The 13,839-nt window shown below is 49.4% G+C and overlaps 2 protein-coding genes and 1 long non-coding RNA gene across 11 annotated transcripts in view; 2 read left to right on the top strand and 1 right to left on the bottom strand.

Annotated features, from left to right (window-relative positions):
• RFX2 (regulatory factor X2) overlaps nucleotides 1–2,015 on the top strand; it is a 90,780-nt gene extending 88,765 nt beyond the window's left edge. The window contains exon 18 of the mRNA XM_008150565.3: nucleotides 327–2,015. Coding sequence (XP_008148787.1) covers nucleotides 327–430 — 104 coding nt within the window. The 3' untranslated portion in view covers nucleotides 431–2,015. The remainder of the gene's footprint in view (nucleotides 1–326) is intronic.
• LOC114234818 (uncharacterized) lies at nucleotides 1,898–12,300 on the bottom strand. 2 transcript variants are annotated; one of them, XR_003620998.2, is made up of 5 exons: nucleotides 12,224–12,300; nucleotides 11,170–11,229; nucleotides 8,378–8,504; nucleotides 7,883–7,992; nucleotides 1,904–1,982 (listed from the first exon to the last, which is right to left on the bottom strand). It is a non-coding gene; the product is annotated as an uncharacterized LOC114234818 (long non-coding RNA). The 2 variants fall into 2 exon arrangements; XR_008556307.1 differs by lacking the exons at nucleotides 7,883–7,992; nucleotides 8,378–8,504 and having other exon boundaries at nucleotides 1,898–1,982.
• Nucleotides 11,461–13,839, top strand: part of RANBP3 (RAN binding protein 3) — a 59,876-nt gene continuing 57,497 nt past the window's right edge. The window contains exon 1 of one of the 8 annotated variants that reach the window (XM_028159140.2): nucleotides 11,461–11,694. In XM_028159140.2, coding sequence (XP_028014941.2) covers nucleotides 11,595–11,694 — 100 coding nt within the window. In that variant the 5' untranslated portion in view covers nucleotides 11,461–11,594. The remainder of the gene's footprint in view (nucleotides 11,695–13,839) is intronic. The other 7 variants (XM_028159145.2, XM_054717470.1, XM_054717469.1 and 4 more) reach the window with 7 other exon arrangements.

Below are 13,839 nucleotides of genomic sequence, written 5' to 3' on the forward strand. Positions count from 1 at the left end.
GCTCCAAGGAGCAGGGCCACAGCTAGGAATGAGGTGGGAGGAGGATTTGAAGGGGTAGCGGGGCAGAAAGGCCCCCAGCTCTGACCTACTCCCTATCCCCAGAGGGGTGGGAGGACCAAGCACCAAGGGAAAACCTGCCAGGAATGTGACCCAGGCAAATGAGCACTGGTCAAGAGAAGTCACGGATGAGAAGGCCAGGAAGGACCAGGTTAACCAGACCAGAGCTGAGGTCTGTTCATGCCTGGGCGCCTCTGAGGATGTGCTTCTCTCTCCCTCCCTCCCATCGCCCCCCACTCACCCCTTTCTCCTCAACACTGACCCCACAGATGACATCAGTGAAGACCGGAGCAGTGAGGCTGATGCGGATGCCCGCAGCTTGGGTGAGCCCCTGGTAAAACGGGAGCGCAGCGACCCAAACCACTCCCTGTAGGGTATGTAGTACTGAGGCCCTTCCCCAGGCCTGCCTGGCCTCCTCGAGCTCCACAACAATCGTGCCTCTTACATGAAGTGACCTTGACTCTGACTCACAGGATCCCAGGGCATGTGCACCCTGAAAGGACATGCTATTCCTCCCCAAGAAAACTGTTGTTCACCATGGCCGAAGGTCACACCTGGTTCTGAGTACCTGAGTGGCTCCCTGGGGGCCACCCGGATCATCTTTTCCTCCTGACTGTCTTAGTTCTCCCGTCTGCTGGACTGTGACCTTCAGGCCACTTCCACACACCCCGCCGAGCTGGGAAGACCGAGCTGGGCAGGTCAGCACCTCTGCGTTGGGCTTCTCCATTCAGCTCAGTCCAGTTTTCACCATGATTTTTAAAACTCAGGCAGATCCCAGGAAGGAAAGGTGTCTCACAGCTGTTGGTCAGTCCCACGCTGACCTCATCCACAGATACCCTCCTCTGGTGCCCCTGTGATGGAAAGGCGTGTCTCTCTACTGCACCCCATGGCCTCTCGTAGACAGGCTGTCCTCGGCCTCCTGTCCTGTGCTGAAGCAGGGAGGTCCCAGGGGCCCCACTTCTAGACTCCAAAGATCCACACAGCGTGTCCCTAGATGGCAGGTAGCCCATGGCCCCATGTGGCTCAAAGAACAAGTCACAGAAATAGGCCCGCTGTGTCTAAGAATTAACACCAGAAGGATTACCAGCACCAGGAAGGACTGTGGTTCTGTCCAAGGTTACAGCCAACATGAAGCCAACCACTGAGTCTGCAATGCACCTGACCCAAGGGGGCCAAGGCAGTCAGTGTTCCAGTGGTGCATTCAGAAGCCCGCCATCCCGCCAAATCTGCACAAATAGCCATGCCTACAGTGTGGTCCACAGAATCTTCTAGAACGCCTGCCTTGGAATTGGTGATCCTGGACAACGGTGACCCTGGGCAGGTCCCATCTTGAACTGTTTGAAGTTGAGATCTTCTCTGGGGACAAACAGATCCCAAGGACTTGGACAGCCCTGAACTTTAAACTCCCAATCTGTGTCCCAATAGCAACACGCACTTGGTTGCTCCGTGTGAGAGTCCTGTCCCAAAACAACTGCAAAGAAGAAAGACAAACCTCTAGTCTAGGAAGTGCCATCTAATGCAATGCAATAGTTTCTCTCTTTGGAAATAACTTTATACCAATAGTTTTGTGCTCCAATTGTTATTAGAACGTTTCTTAATAATGTATATTGCAGTATATTTGGTCCCCAATATTTTATCTCATTCATGTCAAGCAGGAGCGCTGGGCCCACCTCGGCCCTCGCCAGGTGTGTGGGGTGGTGGTGGGGGAGGAAGTGGCAAGAAAGATAGTCGCTCACTGTAGAAACCCCAAGTCCATGATGACCAAGACTTAGGTGAAATCAGACCGAAAGAATGTCTTTAAATACACACCTCCCGCTGGAAGGCACTGAAGCTCACGGTGCGTGCACTGTGATGCCTCTTCTTTCCCAGTGCCAGCTGGGTTCTGCCTTAGGCTCTGCCGTGTCCTTTGCAGGATTCCACGAGGACTACAAATGACAGTAAAGACACGAGTCTTCCAAGCCCGTTCTCGTTTTTCATTGCAGTAAACACCTGAAGCATACCCATTTGGGGGTCACAATCCACACTCCAGCCCCATCCCACCCCAGTGGTGCTGGAGAGCAGATGCTCCCTCCCGGCCTGCCCTGGCCTGCTCGGAACAGCAGCTGGAGCAGGAGCATGTTCTTCAGGCTTCACTTAGCACGGCCAGTCCAGGGCCAAAGATGGCAAGAAACAATTCCTAGCATAGGATGGTCGAGGCCATTTGTAAACAGAGTAAATTTATTCAAATATTACAAAATAAATCCACACTCCAGCCACTGAAGCAGCCCACCAGTTGTTCTCAAGGTTTATTCTGTAGAGTTGGGGGGGGAACTCCAGAATCTCCTAAGAACCAATGCTGGAGCTTGTTCCAAAATCGCCAATCCCTGGGCCCCAGCCGAAGAAAGCCTGCCTCTTGGGATTGGGGTGGATCTGGGAATCCATATTGTGACCACCCCTTCCCAGGGAGTGTGACACGGGATCATAGGACTTTGAAGAAATCCTGCAGAGGACAGTGATGCCATTCCTGATAAGCCTCCCCCAAAAGCAGCTTCTCACTGCCAGGCCAGTACCCCACATGCCCCCAGGGATGCTCGGCCTTAGGCCCCAGAGCAGGCCTCTCTGTCCCAGGAAGTGGCCCTGGGTCATGGGTCCCTTCTAGAACCCTCTATGATGGAGCCTCCAGGTGACACTAAAATTGTCCATCACTTCCTTGGGCTGGGACTCCAGGGTCTGTGCTTGGCTTAATGCTCTTCTGTCACTAACTTAATTCTTAATTTTGGAACCAAGGGCCTACGTTTTCATTTTCACTGGGCCCCACAAATTCCATGGCTGATCCTGGGGAACTCCCTCCTCTTCAGGCCCTGACTCTGTGCTGATTCCCTGCCAGGCTCACGGAACCCAGACTCGCCCCTACCCTCTGGTGATTCACGATTTCAGCTACTTAGCAGCACCAGCTCTTGCACCAAACAGCAGCCCTCCCTCCCCACCCCCAGCCTTCCCCTTCAGAGAAACACGCTGGGTGTTGGGGTGGCAGGGTCCCTGGAGGAGGAGAATCAGGCCCTGCCCTTGGGGTCTGAGTGGCTGGTGAGGGATTGAACATGGGTGATGCCTACATGATTACTGCCCCAGGAGTCAGAGAGATGAGCAATGGAGCCTGCTGAAGGCCCACAGGCTGTCAAGTTCCTTGGAGGGCCCACTGGGTAAGGGCTCTGGGAAGCAGGCATTGCACAATAGAGGGAACCCAGTCCTACCAAGAGCCTCTGGGAGCTTCTGCCCAATCACAGGAGTTCCACAAGAGACACTTTGGTCTGGTCTCCTCTTTTTGACGATCTTCCAAGGTAGGTATTGCCCCGATTGTGCACATGGGAAAATTGAAGCTGCTAGCTGGAATGCAGACATGATGGCTGGAGCACCAACAGCCATTTTAGATCTTGAGGTGGATGTTATATAATAAGGATGGCAAAACAATGTGATAGAAGGAGCCTGGGTCCCTGGTGATCATTACAGCTTTAATGGCCCCATCAGAATTCAGTAAGCCACAGTTGGGGGAAAAGGGAGTGCAGGGGGACCCATAGATGCCCCTACACACCCCACTGCAGGTGTTAACTCGTCTGCCTTGCTCAAGACTATTTTCCAGTTCTAGCACAGTGTATGCTCAGCAAACATTTAGTGAATGAGTGAGTGAATTAATGAAAGAAGAAGGCTTCTGGGAGAAGGTACTATTCCTGGGGATCATGGGAAGGTAGAGGAAAGGAGGAGAGAACATGTGGAGGAATGGACAAAGTAAAGAGAAACTAGGGAGGACACCATCAGAATTATTAAAGGTGGACTGATTCTGGAAGGATGGATTAAACATGAAAAAACTGGAAGCAAGGAGGTCAACTAGGTCCTTGTTAAAGTCTACAAGGGAGGCTCTAGGGGCTGAACTGAAGTGTGGTAGGGGAAGGGAGGAAGGGAACCGAGAGGCCTGCTAGAGCCATTGCCCAGCGGAGGCCGAGTGGGTTATAAAATCGTGCTTGTGACTTAGGATCAGTTTAGTTTTCTTTTTAATGGACTAAGAAAAGATCAGGAGTGTCAATGTAATAAAAATAAGCATGGCTTTATAAAATCTTATATATATACACACACACACATATACGTATTTGTATAGAGGCCCAATGCACAAATTCATGCACAGGTGGGGTCCCTCAGCCTGGCCGGTGATCGGGGCGATTAGTGCTGGCTAACCCAGGAGGTTGGATGTGGGACTGCACTGACCACCAGGGGGCAGCTCCTGTGTTGAGCGTCTGCCCCCTGGTGGTCAGTGTGCATCATAGCATCACTTAAGCTTTTAGATAGATAGATAGATGTCCTATATAATAAAAGCATAATATGCAAATAGACCGAACGGTGGAAGACTGGTCCCTATGACGCGCACTGACCACCAGGGGGAGCCGCTCAGTCAGAAGCCAGGCTCCCGGCTGGCGAGCCCAGCAGTGGTGGCAGGAGCCTCTCCTGCCTCTGCTGCAGGTGGGCGGTAAGGAGCGAGGGGTCCCAGACTGTGAAAGGGATGTCCACCTACCGGCTTAGGCCCAATCCCCAGGGAGAATGAGCCCAAGCTGGCAGGCAGACAGACATCCCCCCGAGGGGTCCTGGACTGCAAGAGGGCTCAGGCCGGGCTGAGGGACACCACCTCCACCCCAGTGCATGAATCTCGTGCACCGGGCCTCTAGTACTGTATGTATGTAATTGGACTGTAATGTATTGAATATTCATATGTATCCAAAGGCACAATGCTGGAGAGTAGTTCTCACCCTATTTTGAGGTCATGGGTCCCTTCTAGAATCCTCTACGATGGACAATTGTGGGGTTTTGCTATCCAGCATCTGTTCCACCTTCTTTGGGGATGACCTTTCTCCCATAGTTTTAAACACCATTTCTATGTGGGTTCTCTCACATCCTGGGAACAGGCTTGTTGTATGTGGAGAGCAGCAAGGAGGCCACTGTGGCCAGCACAGGGTGACTGATGGGGCAGGAAGGGCAAATTGGGGGAGATAAGGAAGGCTGCCTAGACTGTGGCAGGGACTTGGGTTTTCATTTCAGGGTGGTGGCCCATAAGTGAGAGGGCCATAACTACAAAATGGATTGAGAAGTCCCCTCCCTTAGCCCCCATATGTACAACTGCCCACTGGATGCCCCCACTGGCATCAAGATACCTCAAATGGCATCTCACCAACAGCTGGGCACCTAGAGGCACTCAATCAACATCTGATAGAGGCTTGAACTGGATAGAGGTGGGACCCTAGGCAGGGCAGAGATTGATAAATGCCTTGTGGTGCTGGGCCCATGTGACACTTTCTGCTTGGATTCTGACCAGGGAGTTGGATGACTAAGACTGAAAGCAACTGAATTTGGGGCATCCTCAGGAGGTGCCCCTCCGATACTGCTAAACAATTCCCAACCCAAGACCTGCTGTAAATGCCCAGTGTTTTCTCCTCTTTGATCTTATCAGCATCCTCTTAACTTTCAAGCAAATTCCCTCTTTGTTTACATTTGGCCAGAGGTTGGTTTATGGGGTTTGAAACCAGTCTCCAAAGCAAGACACCTTAGTACCCATGAGTTTTTTGGTGTGTTTTTTAAATCCTCATTCTAGGATGTTTGTTGTTTTTATTGATTTTAGAGAGAAAGGAAGGTGGAGAGAGAAAAACATGGATGGGTTACCCCCCACCAGTGACCAAACCGACAACCTAGGTATGTGCCCTGACTGGGAATCGAACCTACAACCAACTGAGCCACCCAGCCAGTGCCCCTATGAGTTTTGCAGGCAGGTTCAGTAGGGATTCTCAGACCTCTGAAGCCCTCCCAGGATCTGGAGCCCCTGTTTCTGAGGTGGCACATGCGTACTGATGACAGCATGATCCTCAGAGCAGCCAGGCGCAGTGCAACCGAAACATGTTCTACCTCTGCTGGTGCAGCCAGCACCTACTGACCTGGTTCCCAAGAGATGCCAGACCCCAACAGGTGCAGAGCCTTTGAGTCCCCACAAGTTTACTTAGAAAGGCCAGGTAGCTCAGTTGGTTAGATTGTTGTCCCACTGCAATGCATCAAGGGTACTAAGGTGTCATTCCCAGTCAGGGCACATACAGAATCAACCCATGAATGCATAAATAAGTGGAACAACAAATCAATGTTCCTCTTTCTTGCTCTTGCTCTCTCCCTTCCTCTCTCTAAAATCAATTTTTAAAATATTTTTTTAAAAAAGAAGGGAAAGCCCAGCCAGTGTGGCTCAGTGGTTGAGCATTGACGTATGAACCAAGAGGTCACAGTTTGATTCCCGGTCAGGGCACATGCCTGGGTTGCAGGCTCCATACCCAGTAGGGGGTGTGCAGGAGGCAGCTGATCAATGATTCTCATTATTGATGTTTCAATCTCTCCCTCTCCCTTCCTCTTTGAAATCAATAAAAATAAAAAAAGAAGGAAAGAATTGCTTTTTTCCTGGAGCCATTTTTAATTAATCCCAATCTTCTGCCACCCCCCAGTGGTCACTGTGAGACACAGCCTTTTCCTTTTGGTCCACAGACACTGCGAGCTCACATTTTGCCTAGAATGCGGGCTTTGTTTACTAAATTGCAATACTGCCTGGAAAGACCACAAGCTCTTTCCTCCCTCTGCCTCTCCTTTTCCTCAAATATTCCTCAAATATCCCTGCTAGATATGAAATAATTACAAGGGGAAAAGTATTAACCTAGCAGATACCATCTAGACCAAGTGATCTAAGTTATCAGTGAAGACACAAATCTACATCAAGTGCCTCTAATAGGACACCCTGAGAACACAACATCACTCCCACATTATTCCTGCCCAAAATGCATCACCAGAATTTAATCAAGAGGAAACATTAAAAAAAAAACAAGGCCATTCTACAAAAAATAGGGCAGTACTTGTACCAGTGTCATGGTTAAGGAAAAATAAGGCTGAGGAATTGATCCTACTGAAGGACTATGGAGAAACAATATCTACATGGATGTCGTTTATGGAGGGATATTGGACTGGATCCTGGAACAAAATAAATGTTAGTGATGAAAGGATGAGATATGACTAAGGTTTGTACATTAGTGAACAGTATTGCATCAATGTTAACTTCCTGGTTTTGATCATTTCACTTACCTAAGATGTGAATGTTGGGGAATCTGGGTGAAAGCTATGTGTAATGTCTTGATACTATTTCTGCATTTTTGTAAGTCTGAATTTATTTTAATTTGAAAGTGAAAACTTTTAAATACTATTTTTATTGATTTTTAGAGAAAGAAGGGAGAGGGAAAGAGAAAGAGAAACATCGATGGAAGAGCGGAATATCCATCAGCTGCCTCCTGCACGCTCCCTACCAGGATCTCAAACTCCCATCCCGGGCATGTGCCCTAACTGGGAATCGAACAGGCAACCTTTTGGTGCACAGGACAACGTCCAACCAACTGAACTACACCGCCAGGGCAAAAGTTAAACAATATTTTAATTACAAATAAAATAGAGTAAGGTAAGTATTTCCATACCATGTTTAATTGCTGCACCCAGCTTAGGTCAGGGGTTGTCCTCTGTGTCAGTGTCAGCCACATTGGACATCCTACTTGAGAAACTCATAGGACTGAGGGAAGACAGGAAACGGTGCTGAGCAGGAGAGGCAGCCGGATGCCTCTCCTCTGTCCCCACCTGACTCTGAGCTCCCTGACGGAGGACACTGTATCTGATTCATCTCTGGGTCCTTGACCTCAGTGTGGGGCTGGGCACAAGGCAGATACTTTTTCACATGGCTGGCTCCCTGCCCACGATGGGAAAACAAGAACTGAATTACAGTTGTGAAGGCTTTTACCTGGAGCCCAACTATAAAAGCCATTTTCCATCTTGGCTGTGGATAAGGAAGTTCACAGTTCTCAGAGCTCAGCCGGGCACAGGGGTACCTTGGACTTGTCTCCTAGTAAGCTAAGGAGGAAGCAGGCAGCAGAGAGGCTGGTTAGCAGTTTAAGGTAAATAATTTGGATCCCTCCACTTCCCACTTCCAAGCCTTGTATTAGGAAAAACTCCAAATTCCTCGCTCTCGCCCCTCCCTAACTGCATTTCCTCACTCTGTTCTGGCCCACACTGAGCTCCTCACTGCTCCTCCAGCTCACCAACCTGGTTCCTGCCTCAGACCTTTGCACTCACTGTTCTGTCTAGAATGCTGCTACTACAGATCTACTAAAATGTCACCCCTCAGAGGTGACTTCACTGACAAACCAATCTAAAGTATCCCTTCTGTCACTCTGTCACAATATGCTGTTTTATTTTCTTTGTAGCACTAGTCACTATCTCAAATTATTTTGTTTACCTGTCTATTGTCAGTCTCTCCACAGAAGAATGCAAAGTTCTGGGAAGGCAAGGTCTGTCTTGTTCATCTTGGACCCCAACATGTAAAGCAGTGTCTGATGCATAGTAGGTCTGGTGGATATATATTGCTGCATAACAAATATCCCCCAAATTTAGTGGCTTATAACAGCAACCATCATTTAATTTATCTTTCATGGTTTCTGTAGGTGAGAAACAGCAAGGCATAGGTGGGGCAGTTCTCTCTCGGGGGGTTTGTGGTCTCTGTTTCAGCTTCCTTACAGCATGGCAGCCTCAGGGCAGTTGGACTGCTTACATGATGGCTGAAGACTTTTAAGAGCAAGTGTTCCAGCAAAGCAGGTGGAAGTTACCTCCCCTCACTCTGTCATGACCTAGCCTTGTAAGTTCCCTGGTGTCATTTCTACTATACTCTGTTGATGGACCAGTAATAAGCTCACCCCATGAAAGGGAAGGGGACAGAGACTTCACCTCTTGATGGGAAGAAGGTAAAATAATTTGGGGCCATATTTTAAAACCACCAGAGAAGGTGATGAACAAATATTTGTTTAATAAATAAATATTGACTAAGTTAATTTCTTAGAGGAGACCAAATAAAGATACCAAAAGAAAGCCTGCAGGGCATGATGTTGGCAGCCACAAACACTGTGATGAAAATTGTATAACCAGTGGAAATTCAGTTGGCCTACCATGTGCCTTGAAAAACCACAACTGGATTATATTTACCAAGTGATGACATGTTTCTGGGAGTTTCCCAAAGTGTGGGATGAATGTAGTGTATGAAATGACTTTAGGAGACATGTAGACATGGCATTAAATGACACCAAATCACATGGATTATAGCTATCCCATTTTCAATGATCTGTCACACCTTCTCATCTTGTCTAGGAGAAAGTTCAGGTAAGTGATAATATGCCTTTAATCACCCTTTAATACTTTGCTAATCTCTTTACATCAAAGAAAAAGCAGGCTCAGCACCTTGGCAGGCAACAGTAGCCACCCAAAATTTTAAAACCTCATTTTGTTTTCCTGTTTATTTTTTTTTTAACATTTTAAAAATATGTTTTTATTGATTTTTTTTTTTTTAAGAGAGAGAGGAAGGGATAGGAGAAAACATCCATCTGTCACCTCCTGCAAGCCCTCTACTGGGGATCAAGCCCACAACCAGGACATTTACCCTGACTGGGAATCCAACCTGTGACTTTTCCATGCATGGGACAGCACTCAACCAAGCCACGCCAGCCAGGGCCCTGTTTATTTTTACAGTCACCTCCTATTCATGGCTGGCAGTTTTCTATTTTAAATGGTGATATACAGTATCTATTTAACATAACTTTAAACCAATAAAAAGGCAGGGAAAGAATTCATTAAAGGTCAAAGGGTTCAGAGATATGGCAAAGGCCAAGAAGGGATTATATGTAATGACATACAATGAATACTAGAGGCCTGGTGCACGAAAGTCGTGCACAGGTAGGGTCCCTAGGCCTGGCTGGCCATCAGGGCTGATCTGGGCCTTCCTGCTTTTGGCCAGGGCCTTCCTTCGTTTTGCGCCGCCCCCTGGTGGTCAGCACATGTCATAGCGAGCAATTGAACGCCCACTCCTGATTGAACAACCGCCAGAGGAGACAATTTGCATATTAGGCTTTTATTATATAGGATATGGCTATTTTCAAATAAAACTGCTTATGGACACTCCAATTTAAATTTCATACAATTTTCACATGTTCTAAGATATTACTCTTCTTCTGGCTTTTTCCAACAATTAAAAATGTAACAGTATTCTTAGCTCACAAGCTAGAGGACCTCCTCCTTTAGATCCCCCTGGAGAAGGAGCGAAACTGGGATTCAAACCTAGATAAGCCATAGGACACAAAGTCCCAAGAAGAGAGATCAACAAATGCAAAGATCCTGAGGCTGGAAGGAGTCTAGTGTGCTCCAAGGATGGAAAGACCCCTGTGGCTGAACTGCAATAAGTAAGGGGGAGCCTGGGAGCAAAGCACAGGGGCCTGTGTGTAAGTCTGAATGAGAGGTTTAGAGTCAATTCCAAGTTCAGCAAAAGCCCTTTGGAAGCATTAAGGAAAGATGTGCCCTTGATCCAATTTATATTTTTAAAAGATTCCTGCGCATGCTGCTGTGTGCAGAACAGAGCCTGGAGCTCCAGAAGAATGAAAGGAAGGAAAGCAAAGAGAGAGGACGCTGTCCAGTCTTCCAGGAGAAAGAGGAGGATGGTCTGGCCTGGGGTGCTGACAGCCAAGCTGATGAGAACAGGTGGGTCTGGGCTAGACTTTGGTGAGGCAGAACCCACAGGGTGTTCTGAGAGATTCATAGCAGGTGAATCTAGAATGAGTCCCATTCTAGATTCTTACATCAGCCTGTGGGGTTGATCAGCCCATTTACAGATGAAACTCCAGGCCCCGGTCTATGCCGGGGCGCTGTTCCATTCATGACATCGAGGTATGGCCATCCTGGAGCTTCCATTCTATTGGCCCAGAGAGATCAAGTCCCTTGCGCTGGGTCCCCCAGCCAACATCTGTGTCCCCCACGGACACCCCCACCGTTGGCCAGTTATGTTTAACCTCCGGATTTCTGCTTGCTCGCCCCAACCACTCCCCACCTCCCCAAGAAAGCATTTGCCCAATGTACTTGCCCCTTAGAAGGGGAAACTAAAGCCTGAAGTGACAGGGAGCCAAAAATCCCTAGCAGGCCACCCCCTCTGGCCTCTGACCTGTGCGTGTGGAAAGCCCCGCTGCCCCTGTCCGCAGACCCCTCAGGATTTACCTAGAAGAAGGTTTCCATCGCGGCGCTCTGGATGGCTCACTCTCCCACCACTGGGATCCCCTGGAAAACAAGCAGTAAACTGGGGCGTCAAGACCCAGCGCCAGCCGCGCCCCCTTACTAAACGTGTATTCCCCTAGTCCCGGACGCTCGCGTGGGGCACTGCGCATGCGCCCGGCCCTGTCCACGCCCCCTCGATCGGCGGGAAAAGGAGGCGGGGGCGGTTAGTGCGCAGGCGAGCGCTCGGAACTGGGCCTGGTGGTGACAGCAATACAGAGCTCAACTCCGCGCCAGGCTCGGCGCGCAGGCGCGAGCTGCCCTCCTCTCTCGGAGTCGGCTTGGGAAGTGCGCACGCGCGAGAGTTTCTGGCAGAAAGCAGGCGAGCGGCGGCCAGCGCGGAGCCTTGTGGGAGGGCTTGAGGAAGTAAAATGGCGGACCTGGCGAACGAAGGTAGGGGAGGCGCCGTCGAGGTCCAGCTGGCGGCCAGCGAACGGGCGGGGGAAGGTCCAAAGGCCACAAGCCCGAGGGGTGAGCACCCCGGAGTGCGGGGGGCCTGTCTGCTCCCAGATAGTGGCGCAGTGGGTCCCGCAGCCGTCCCCCATTGCGTCCCCTCAGGCCGGGCTCACCGGCTCGGCCCATCACTCCCGGCAGCCCCGACTCTGCCGCCCTCCGGCTAGTGGGTCGCGAAGGCCGCTGGGGCCGCGGCCCTGACGCTCTTCCGCCTCGCGGGTCAGACCGAGGGCTGATAGGCATGGGAGGCGCGGCCTCATCGCCTTGGCCTCGGTTGTAAATAGATCTCTGGGCCTGGTGGTGGTTCCAGCGCGCCACACTCCCTCCCCGCCCCCTCATTCTCCGGCACCCGGCCTCCCTTCCTCCGCATCCCGGGCCTCGCTGTCTGACCGACCCACCCACTAATCCTTTGGGGTTCTCATCCTCTGCGGGCCTTCCCCATTCAGAGGACGGAGGACGCCCGGTCTGTTTTCACCTCCCGCCCGGAACTCGGCCCCCAGTTCCCGCCAGTTCCCCCAGATCCTTCGTGGCGACCTGAGAGTCGCACCTAGTCTACCAGCATTTAGGCCCGGCCGCAGGATGTGGGCTCTGAAAGTCCTGGCTCCTCTTTGGCCCTTTTTTGCTGCAGTTCCAGAGAGAGAGAGACTGTGATCCTCTCCCCTGTTGAGCGCTGACATCCCACCCGAACGTTTATGACAAGGTAACAGAGCCGAATCCCTAGAGAAAACACTCCATAAGCCGATGTCTGCTTAAATCAACAGTGATGTTGATACCGCTGTAGCTTCAGGACTTCCTAGGCCTATTTTTAGCTCCCTCGTTTTCTAGGTGCACAGCTACAAGCGAGCTGTCTCCCTGCCTGGCCCTGATCCCCAATACCATGATCCCTGCTATTGGAGGGTGTCCTGAGGTTTCCATAGTGAACCGCATGAATGCATGATTAGTGTTCACCCTGGTGGAGCATTTGTGATGGTACTAGGTAATGTTCAATGTCTTGATCACCCTGTGTTTTCTCCCATAATACAAAAGCTCTATGAGGTAGGTACTGTAGCCCTGTGCTCCTGGTAAGGAAACAGAGTAGTTACTTGTACAAAGCAGGTCACACAGCCAGTAAGGAGTAGGGATGTGAATCAATGAAATCTGGCTTCAGAACCACCCCCTACCGTGGTCATTTTATGGCACATCCCTTTTAAAAGATAAAGGAGTCTATAGAGCATTCACAAGATTTAAAGGCAGTAGAGGGATTGGACAAATTGGAATCAATATGACTTACTTTATATATTTACATCTTTGCCTCATTCAATTTCTTGATCTCAAGACTCATACACCCAATATCATATTCGCCATTTCTATTTGGATGTCTAATAGGAATATCAAACAAAATCCCTATCTTTTCTCCAAAAACCTCTCCATGCCATCGTCTTTCCCCCATTGTAGTAAATGGCAAGTCCATCCTTTGAATCAGGCCCAAAACCTTGAAGTCACCTTGACTCCTCTCTTTCTCTTATTTGCCACAGTAAATCTATCTGTTCTATCTTAAAAATATTTTAGAGGATGACCACTTACCACCAACACTGTTGCCCCTTGGGTTTTCCTTCTACCCTTACTGCTTAACCCAGAAGCCATAGTGATACCTCCCTGACCTCCTCTCCCACCACTCTCTCCCTAATTCTGGCTTTCTCAGTGTCCCTTGAATAATCCTTTAGCTCCCTCCATTATGCCTTTGGACCTGCTGCTTCCTCTCCTTTAATCACCCTTCCCCATATGTTCCCATGGCCCACTCCCTCACCTCTGTCAGATTTTTACTCACAGATTACTTTATTATTGAGATTTTCTCTGGCCACCTATGTTAAATTGTATCCACATTCCCTGTCCCCTTTACCCTGCTTTATTTTACCCACAGCACTTAATCACCACCTGGCATGCTAGGTTTACTTATTTGTTCAACTACTCTTCCACTGGAATATAAGCTCCACAAGGGCAAGGCTTTCTACCTGTCATTATTACTGATGGAGTCACCACATCTAGAACAGTGCCTGACACAGAGTAGGTATCCAAAAAAATGTTTGTCAAATGAATGAATTAATTAATTCAGTAAGGACTTTCATTGGGAGTTATCTTTTAGCATAAAGAGGAAATTACGGATTTCTGTTTCCCAAGGATACC

Source organism: Eptesicus fuscus, chromosome 6 (genome assembly GCF_027574615.1).
Source record: "Eptesicus fuscus isolate TK198812 chromosome 6, DD_ASM_mEF_20220401, whole genome shotgun sequence".
NCBI classification, from domain to species: Eukaryota; Metazoa; Chordata; class Mammalia; order Chiroptera; family Vespertilionidae; genus Eptesicus; species Eptesicus fuscus.